Here is a 10695-nt window from a genome sequence, read left to right on the forward strand (position 1 = left end):
GAACACGAAAGGAGGAGGAGGAGGAGCAAAAGAAGGACACACCTTGAGTTCGCCAGCGTGGGTGGCCTAGGAGCGTATGTAGCTACTAGATCGACGAGGAGAGAGACCGCGCGGTGTGGTGGCCTCCTTCAAGCGTGGCTGCAATGGGGAAGAAGAGAGGGGAGAGAGGGGAAATAAAAGGTGGGGGGTGCGGTGTGGCTAGGCGGTGCGTTAAATGTCTGCAGGCCAAAAATAAAGTAGCTTTTGCCAGTTGTGTCTAGGAGAAGCCATCTAAGTGCATATATATCGTCTCCACTAGATAAAACATTTATTTACCTAAAACGCCTTTTCTCAAGTTCAGGCTCTCTTTAGCGGGGTTGGACTTCTCTAAAAATGGTGAAACCAGGAAAAATCATGTTTTAGTTGCTTTATCTTTTGTCTTGGTTTTGGCTTTAGGAGTCATTCTCGTGTGTACAAGTTTGGTATGGCGTTTGATTTCAGTACGCTTTACAGTGTGCTAGCCTACGATGCCACCATGTTGTGCTTCTATGGCGAGTGTCTCCCCAGCCAGTACAAGTTCAACTTCCCAGCCATGGCGCATCTCATCAGCGTCCTTGACAATCTTCTAGTCCACCTTACCATCGCCAACATCAAGGTGATCATTGTGGACTGCGACTGAAGCTGTGCTCGGTGTTTTTTGCAATGCTCATGTGCCCGATACTACCAAATGCACCATTAGGACCCACCTCTGATGGTGTTGGTGCTAGCTACTGATGGTGTTGCCACACCACTGCCAGCACTAAGGTGACCACCATAACTGATGACCATCATGCATGGCAACACCAAGAAGAATTTAGATGGAGACTTCATGGCTAGTGCTGAGTGCCTACTCTCTTGCAACCTAGATGATTTCGTCATGGTGTTGGATGTGGGACCATATCCCTCCTCTTTTTTTCCTCCACACTCAAAAAAATTCATGGATGGTTCTATGCTTTGTCTAGGGCCATGGCCCTAGGCTCAAATTCATGTTGCTCACATCAAAATGGCTAAGAGTACAAACACACTTGCCTCACATTCACATACTGGCCTAGAGAGGGCATGGTACTAATATGCATTGGCATTAACATATATGGTACAAGCAGTAATAAGTAGAAGATTTCCAAATAAAGTGATAATACACTTCCAAGGTGATGAAATCATAATCTATACTACAACCAACATGGTAACACTCTTAGATATTAAAATGTAGTATATCTGGATTTTATTTAATTACATAGATGAACTAACATAGATAGCCAAAATGGGCACTAACTATGTAAAAGGTTATTCACCATAGCAATTGTAGGAGAACTCACATTGTGTTCCCATGATATGTCCTCCATATATGGTTTGTTTCACTTGAATGTGCATGTATGGCTTTTGTAGCATCTAGGACACAAATATTCTAACTCCAAACACCAACAATATGGTGAATCATTCTAGTTTGCGCTTGCAAGGGCTTTGTATTTGTCTTCATCTCATCTATGGAGTCAAAAAGACTCATGCGTCCACCAAAATATTCTCTTAGTTCTCACACACTGGTTGCCTTAGCTAGCGTAGTCTCGCTACCAATCTTGTGAATCGACACACGTATCAAAATACTCTTTTGGTTCCTTGACTAAGACAGCACTGACCATATCATCAATGACTCAGATATTCATGAAGAACCAACTCATGAGCATACAGCCAGAGTAGAGAACTTTTTGAACCTTAAATTTGGATGGTACCTTGTTATCAAGGGAGGAATCAAGGTGGTGAACAAAGTAGTTTTAGGCAAGTGCCCTTATGCCTAAGGGGAGTGAATTTCAATTCACTTTTTTCTAAACAGTCACATGAAGAGATGTAGCCGTATTGTAGTGCTTACTTGTTTCACCTATAATGTAATCCCACCAAGTATTGTGCTTTGACTCTAATGGTGTTAGGTATTTGAGCCCCACTTCAGTAGTTCTCACCAGGTGCCCTTACGTCTAAGGGGAGTGAGCCCTAATTCACTTTTTTGAAACCGTCGTGTGAGGAGATCTATCCATATTGTGCCACTCCCACCCATTGTTGTGCTTTGAATCTAACCGCTTCAACAAATATTTCTTCACACCAGCATGCCATGCATTGATTTTATTTGCTGTCCTATAAAAGGTATCATGTAACGGATGCAAACATCTGTGGCCCTTCCATAACACTGTAATGAGAAAGACATTAGCTTTCATTGATAAATTTTTCCAAGATTTTAATGTACCAAGGAAGCCACCTTTCGTAACACCATGGTGGAAATTGAAAAAGACATTAGCTTTCATTGAGATTCTTTTGAGTACAAGTTATATATACACGGTACCTGAGATTTAGTGAAGTAAGCAGACCACCCAGAGTGTGGGTGGCTAGTACTATTATATGTATAGTACTAGGTGAATCCCCGCGCGTTGCTGCGGGATTTTTTTAAAAATAAATTATTATATATATATAGCATTACTACATGGTATTCGGTATATTATATATGTATACATGTGTATGAATTTGACTTGCATGTACTTTATTGTATTAGATCAGGTAAAAATTTGCTAAGTTAATAGAAGAAAAACTAATATTTAGTTACATTATAGAGAAATCGGTGATGAAACAAATAGTGTATGTACATGACTTTAAGTTAATAGATTAAAAATTTAAAGTATTTTACATGATATAGATAACATGATCATTTTAATTAATATGGGATGACATGGACTTAGTGGGGAATGATGTGGACACCTTGCATGAAGAGAGAATTCATCTAGTGGGGTTTAGCTTTATAAGAGTATATGATTCCTCTCAATCATGCATTCTTTAAAAAAAGGTAAACCTATTACAACTCAATCAAAAAATTTATGTGAATCACGGGGACTTCTATCCCATTTTGAAGTCAGTATAATTTAATCTGGAACGTTGAGCTGATCAAAAAAGAAAAATGTTCAATATAGTTTTGAAAACATTTAAAAGTCATTTCGAAGTTCTTGTAATTTATCCGGGATGCTGATGAGCTCATCAGAAAAATTGTTCAACATAATTTTGGAAACATGTAAATAATTTGATTACTTTGAACTATGTTTTCTTAAAGAAAACTCAATCACCATGTATTTTGGAAACCAACCTATTTGGAAACTTCAATAGAATCTATTTTTGAGCTAGCGTTGGGAGAGAAAAATTCAACTTGAATTCGAAACTATTAATTCAACAAACAAGATATGTTTGAAGACCTCTACTTTACATTCATACGTTGTCAATTAAAATAAATCTTACACCATTGCTGCATGTAATATCTTGTTTTTTTTTAGAAAAGAAAAGATAATGAGAGCAGGAGACGAGATGCTGGACACAGGTCTATTAATTCGTTTTGCAATCACCTCATTCACAACACGTAGTTCCTTCTTATAATGCATTATTCATCAGTTCTTGACTTTTTCAAATAGAAACCCAAAAAGAAAACAAAGAAAATAAAGAAGACGTGTATTCGATGCAGAAGCAGAAACTCGGAGCTGCTAGCTCTCTTTTTGGTAAGAGTGAGCGGGCGGTCCTCAGCTGCTTTTGATGGACTCAACATGTGCATTTGATGTGCGCGTTGAATAGTCCAAGAGAGCAGAGGAGCAGATGATGACATTAGCAGCTGGCAGCAGAGATGAATCCATGAAAATATTTAGAGCGGACTTCTTTAACCTCCGAACAACTTCAGCAACCTCTTCAAGTATATGCATGACAAAAATTCCTAAGGGGAGGCTCTATGGGTCCAGCGACCATAGGAGGGCTAAAGTCCCGTCAGCCCAACCGCTGGCTGTCATTCTATCGAGCTAGGTAGCTAGCAGTAAACGATGAGTGTTTTTGTTATTTAGCACCTACAGTGATTCCATTTCCCCCTTTTTTTTTTTTTTGCTTAGGACTATACTGACATACCTTTTTTTTGGGACTATACCGAAGACTGTTTTGGTGACTCTGCACGAGTTTCTTTATGACAGTGAGAAGCAATCTGTTTGGTGCCTTCATACTGAGGTGGACATGGCGATGGAATAGTTATGCTTATACTTAAGGTACAGTTGGATGAGTTAGGGCCAGTTACTAGTTGAGCTAAAAAATAACTCAAATTAGGTTACTAGTTGAGCTAAAAAAAATAACTCAAATCAGTTAAGGTTAGCTAGCTAGTTACCTAATTAAAGGCTTGGCTAAACAATTAGCCCTCAAATTTGATGTATCAAAGCTAATTTTTAGCTGGCTAGCAATTAGCTCTGGTATCGAAACAGACCCTTACAGCTATGGCAAAGCATGTGCCTTGTGCTAGTATATAATAACTTCAAATTACAACAGAAGTTGCTCACTGGATCAAACTTCCACCCTTCAATGTGTATGGAAAATATATGCTTCAGAGTAGAAGGAATTTCTGATTTGCAATCCTTCCGATCTTACAACAAAAAATCCATCAGTTATAATGATTTCATCATTATTATCCACCTTGTGTCATAGGAACAGTATCAGAGTTCGATAGCTTCAACAATACCAGCTTACACCAGGATGGTAGTTTTTTTATTCTTCATTTGCACCAAACTACCTTAGCAGAATGCAAAACACATTGTGCATCATCTGAGTCACGCAAATGTATAATCAGTACAAAAGAAAACAGACATATCAGAAAAGGCATGATGATACACACTAGAGGTTATAATTGCATACTCCCTCCGTATAGGATTTAGAAGTCATTTAGAACGGTCTCCAAAACACAACTTTGACATCTTATTTTTATAAAATTATTTAGAAAACAATAATATATGTATACTTTTATTAAAGTATTTTTCATGATAAATCTATTCATATAATTTTCACATTTGTAAACTCAACAATTTAAAAGTTATTGATGATTTATATTTCCAATGTTTGACCCAAACCTTGTCCAAAAGGACTTTTAAATCCTATACGGAAGGAGTAACTAAGGTATTAAATAATTGAAAGAAAAAAATATAAAGCAATTCTCGTACAATCTAGGATCTAATCAAATCTGAACATCCACACTAAGCTCACAAGTGCACTTTAGCTAAACTGCGGTCAACACTAAGGATTGAATTTCTAGTTCTAGTCCTCCAAGTGGTCAACACACTGAATATGACAACAAACTTAGGCATAAGACAATACCCTTATTGCATTCATTATAGTGCTAAATGCAGATTGCCAAGAATCGTTCAAAAACTCAAGAATTAATTTTATAAAAGAAACGTTTTGACGGTTACTGCAACAGACCTGCAATACTCGCAGCAGAAATGTCATCAGGTATGTTGGCTTCAGATTCCACAGATGCCTTTGCTATAGCAACCCCAATTGCAACGCTCTGGATGATATCGAAGCCTGCACATAGAGCTGAAAGGACACCACCAACCAAGCAATCGCCAGCACCTGTGAGGCTTATCACAGAGGCAGATATTGCAGGTAAATGAAAAACACATGTTCTTGAAGAGCTTTCTCCGCACAAATTAACACGATTGTTCAACAGAAAACACCCATCCATTTTTTCAAGTAGCTGTCTGGAGAAACGCGTCTGTTTGCACTTGCGCTGGTCTTTCATGAAGTTAGTGTGCTCTTTGCAACAAATAAAAACACCATTCGAGCCAAGTGTGACGATGAGCAACTTGATGCCCTTTTCAAGTAGGAAGAACATTGCTGGGCTAAGCATTTCAAACAAATATTCAACAGCGTCTGATTTCTCCTTGAACTGTTCTATTTTGTGAAAGTTATATTTCACTGATGGGGATAATGAATTTGCCATGGCAACAAGCTCAATCTCATTGGGAGAAGTACAAGTTATCTGAATCATCACAGAAAATTTATATGAAGTGTTAAAACTTCAAATACAACATATTATAGTTTTTAATCTTTCACACTCACGTATTCTGCAACTGGTGCAATTCTTCGACTCTTCACCACTGAGACTGGCTCAAATAACACAGGCACCTCGGATTCATATGCCGCTGGGAAAAATAACTCAACATAGTGTTACAATCAACCCTTTATCCTAAATTCCTAATCAATATGATTAAGATAAGGAAACTATAAAGTGTTGACACCTTTTTTTGGTGAGTGTACAGTGATAATAACTAGGAGTGTAGAATACAGATGCTTAGCTCTTACAGTGGGGGAAACCCCCAGCTGTATTTTCAGGTCAAAAAAATTGAGAAATGAGGGTCAATGCAGCATACTGAGATACACAGCAATGCAATAACAATACTTTTAAACGTTGAATGTAGTAAAATTACACAGATCAGGGGTGTACATAATAAAGCTGGCATAGGTCTCCCTACAAAGTATTCCAATGAGTTCTGGTCTATATAATGTACTACAACTTCAATCCAAAGTATACAAGTTTAGGGAATTGTAAAGAAGCAGCACATATTCTCAACATTTTCTGACAAAAATTTTGCAAGCAAAACACTCAATCATTAGTTTTACTCAAACGGAACTTAAAATAAATCAAGATTCAATCGTGGCCTTGAATGTCATCATCAGTAAAGAATTTATCAGGAAATTTTTAGTGCATATAATTTTAACCCTACAAAATTTGAGGTGGAACAACTTACTTATGCAAGCTGCTTTAAGTGATTCAGGAGGTAAATTCGCATCAAGCATTACAAGTGGTGCATTAGTGATATGATGACGGAAGCGATATATCCAGCTCGGAGTAATAAAATTTTCCTGCCCACATCCAAATAAATCAATAATTAATAAACGGAAGTTTTTTTTCTGAGGTAACCATACATACTGTACTGTACTGGTGTAAATCTTACAACTGCTTGAACACTTGCAACTCCAGCAATTAATTCTCCACTACCATCAAATACATTTGATACTACTGGGGTTGCAACATCATCAGCCTGCAGAATTCCTGTCTTGTGCAGTTATTATGAAGTAATATCATAAAGTAGGCTGTCATGAAGATTATGCCACACAAGTAATAGCAACCCCCTATCTAGTGCACCATTCCATGCTAAAATTGCAGACAACTGGAAAGGATTTAGTGTTAACAAAGCAATAAGGAAAAATAAGTCTTCAGAATGTCTAGCAATAGTCAATTATTTAACAAACTACCACATGATCCAATTAGTTTAAATATTAGTTGCTTACAGACCATTATGAGCAAAAAAATTAAACATTGACCTGGAATATCATATACACTAGAGCATGCTACAGAGGGATTGGGTGAAGCCTAAACCAGGGCAGCAGGAGAGCATTTAGTATTTAAGTCTTTTTCAGCAGGGAGGTGAGATAACAGAGAAAGGAGGTGAGAACGAGAGTTGTCTGTAATTGCTTGTTTTATTTCTTTGATCACCGACTACTTATAAAGAGGATTACAGCAATATCTTCTCCTAACCCCTTGGCTCTCCCTAACTCTAGCTGCTTGACTTGACCACTCTCTCCTTAACTCTATCTTATTGACTGGACTAGTCCCTTGATCTTATCCTGCCTAAAATTAGCCCCTTTGACGGTGCTAATTATTCCCCATCCATAACATCTCTCCCCTCCTCCAGAAAGAGCTCATCCTCGAGCTCGAATGCGGAAAACTGTTGTTTGAATACAGCATGGCTCCCCAGTGGCGTCCTAGCAGGTTGTGCGTCCCAGTGGGTCAGTGTCATCGGATAGGATAGGAGTGGGAGATTGCCGGCCGTTCGGCCGCTGGCTTCCTTCCTGTGATAGCTGGTTGTGAAGGACGATCAGCAGGGAGGTGAGATAATAGAGAAAGGAAGTGAGAACGAGTTGTCTGTAAGCTTGCTTTATTTCTTTGATCACCGACTGCTTATAAAGAGGATTACAGCAATATCTTCTCCTAAGCCCTTGGCTCTCCCTAACTCTAGCTACTTGACTTGATCACTCTCTCCTTAACTCTAACTTATTGACTTGACTAGTCCCCTGATCTTATCCTGCCTAAAATTAGCCCCTTTGACGGTGCTAATTATTCCCAGTCATAACATGGTGTCTCTGCTATCACATGCACCATCGCGCTGCAGGGGTTCCAGGGTTACCTTACTAAGACCTCCGGGCCCCTAACTAGCAAAATCAAGATATTAATGACATTATCTATGTCGATATCAAAGTACCATAACCTTCTGCACACCTTAGTGCAGTATGTCTACATGTAAGACATACAACATTCACTGTTTTACTCTTTATTAGGGAGGAAATTTTCTATCTAGGTGATAATGATTAAATTTATCAAAATACAAATACTGCCATTTTTGTTGAGCTCACAAGAAAACTACTGTTATGAGTCGGTGCCGGCATTTTAAGTTTTTACATGATATAAGCATCCATCAGAGGAAAACCAGTCAGACCGGAAACAGATTACTTGAGGTCTACTTAGGAGCCACATAACAACTATGCAGGAGTTCTTTAGAAGCAAAATGTATAAACAAAGTATTTATATGACATTAATTGCAGTGGTTGACAAATAGAAAGGTAGCACAATATGTCCTCTTGATTCTATATTAGTAGGATTCCACCTTGCTTCTATTGCTTTCACAAAATGCACAATATTTCACACAAATTGATGCTGCGCTCACTACAACAAAGTAGTTTTAAGTGCAACCTTGGGATGTGATGGCTCTAATTCTTTGGCCACAAAGAACCAATGAAGTCTACTATTATCTGACATAGTAAGATCTTAGATTTCATTTGTTGCATAAAAAATATAGGATTTCAACTAAGTATCACAAATAGTACAACAGTAATGGAAGACCAGAAACAGTGCAGAACGAGCAACTCAATCCCAATTGAAAAATAAAAAGAAGAGATCACAGTATTTCTATCTTCAAACTTACCTTCTGTACGTAATCCAGCCGACCTCCAGTATTTTAAAAGGAAGTCCCCTTCAGCAGAGTAGAACTATTAGAGTATATGTACAGCAGTAAACAAGGCATAATACAAAGTAGATCATTATAGTATATGATACCTATCCCTCAAAAAGAAACTGCATGATACCTGCCATATCATTTCCAACGACACTTATCATGAAGGGTTGTGTCCCAAGCTTTGACATGCACTCAGCAATATTTCTTGCTACACCTCCACTGATGTATTTAACCTAAGAATTACAAACTCACTGTTAAGTAAATATCTGTACAAATGTCACTACTAAGCAGCTGTATAGTCCATAACTACGGATGAAGCAAATGCATACAATACAGACTAAGAAAGTAAAACTAGGAAAGGCAATGAAATTTGGAAGAAAATAAGAAACAAACATGGACTCAATATCAAATACTTAAAAGGATTGAAGCGGGAACTGAAGCATCTTATTCATGTCCCCAAACAAGTTCTTATCCATATTACAATCTAACAACCTCATTCTAAATTAGATAAGTACCACAACTGTAACAAGAGACAATAGTCACTGAGTTTCTCACTGATACTAACTAAATGAGCATTAGGATAAGTGATGGCCTTACCTGTACATATTTTTGCAATCCTCCTTGTACAGCTCATATCCTAAAATGACCTTACCTTTACATATTTGCAATCCTCCCTACTTGTTAGCATGAACCTTAAACGCAAACTCGGTACATGACATTACCATCTCAGAAGATAAAATCAAACGGTGTAATAGGGATCATGAACCAGCGGGGGTCCTGATTTATACCAAGCACATGGCACAGCAAGCAGACCATCAGACGCACAATGGGCATCAATTACAAACCCGTTCTAAGCACAAAGACGAAACAAGTCAAGCCTACGGTGTCATCTCTTCACATTCCACCTTACCCTTGTTGCTCGTGGTCGATTAGTCCGTCACACGATTAAGCCTCGCTTCTCATAACCCAATGGAAGTACTAGAAGAGTAGAGGGGACACGCACCATTCCAGGGACAGTGGTGCCAGGATGAGGCGGCACGGAGGGCTTGGCATGGATATCCAGCACCATCCCGCCGATGATCACCGGGCTGGGCTCCACCTCCGCGAGGCTGCTTAACGGATTCTGCGACGAAGGGGGGGAAGAAATCAGGTAAGCATAAGAGAAATCAAGGTAGGGCGGTATGGCACATACAGGGCGAAGCGGCGGGGGTGAAGGCAGAAGGAGGTGGCGGCGGACGGCCGCCATCCGCCGGTTCGCGGGCTCGGCCATGAAAGGCGGCTAGGATTCTTCAGAGGATAGCAGCGCCTTTGGGTGTGCGGGGAAGAGGGATCATCATGAGGGGAGGATTCCTGCTGCCATTGACGGCGGGTCGGCGGCGCACGGGACCTGTGAGGTTTGGGCCGTTGTGTCAGCACCTTAGGCCTTTTTTAGGCCTTGTTTAGTTTCTAAAAACTACTAAAAGATTTCCCGTCACATCGAATCTTAACATATATATGAAGCATTAAATATAGATAAAAATAAAAACTAATTACACAGTTTACCTGTAAATCACGAGAAGAATCTTTTGACCCTAGTTAGTATATCATTAGACAATATTTGCGACAAACAAACGAAAGTGCTACAGTAACCGAAGCCAAAATTTTTTGCAGACTGAACAAGGCCTTAGTTCAGAAAAAGAAACCAAAAATTTTTAACTCGTCACATCAAATCTTCTTACACAATGTCCGTGCTAACGTCACGGTTTTTCTAGGGAACGCTTTATAAATCATAGTAATTTTTTTAGAATTTTAATTTTGGACAGTTGTTTTTGAGTCTATATACATTTTATGAACC

At 38.9% G+C, this 10695-nt stretch overlaps 1 protein-coding gene across 1 annotated transcript; it reads right to left on the reverse strand.

Annotated features, from left to right (window-relative positions):
• LOC8077898 (pseudouridine kinase) lies at nucleotides 4162-10276 on the reverse strand. The gene is made up of 9 exons (XM_021447933.1): nucleotides 10054-10276; nucleotides 9865-9984; nucleotides 8992-9094; nucleotides 8832-8879; nucleotides 6804-6901; nucleotides 6597-6711; nucleotides 5908-5990; nucleotides 5266-5827; nucleotides 4162-4614 (listed from the first exon to the last, which is right to left on the reverse strand). The coding sequence occupies exons 1-9, from the start codon at nucleotides 10129-10131 to the stop codon at nucleotides 4565-4567; spliced, it is 1257 nt and encodes a 418-aa protein (XP_021303608.1). The 5' UTR covers nucleotides 10132-10276; the 3' UTR covers nucleotides 4162-4564.

The sequence above is a fragment of the Sorghum bicolor genome, chromosome 9 (assembly GCF_000003195.3).
Source record: "Sorghum bicolor cultivar BTx623 chromosome 9, Sorghum_bicolor_NCBIv3, whole genome shotgun sequence".
NCBI lineage: Eukaryota > Viridiplantae > Streptophyta > Magnoliopsida > Poales > Poaceae > Sorghum > Sorghum bicolor.

Excerpts from the sequence above, each read along its gene's own strand:
- LOC8077898 (XM_021447933.1), bottom strand. The coding sequence starts at position 10,131 with ATGGCCGAGCCCGCGAACCGGCGGATGGCGGCCGTCCGCCGCCACCTC. Across the intron at positions 9,095-9,864 it reads GCACCACTGTCCCTGGAATG|GTTAAATACATCAGTGGAGG; the intron begins GTGCGTGTCCCC and ends TGTAATTCTTAG. Across the intron at positions 5,828-5,907 it reads TTGCACCAGTTGCAGAATAC|ATAACTTGTACTTCTCCCAA; the intron begins GTGAGTGTGAAA and ends GTGATGATTCAG.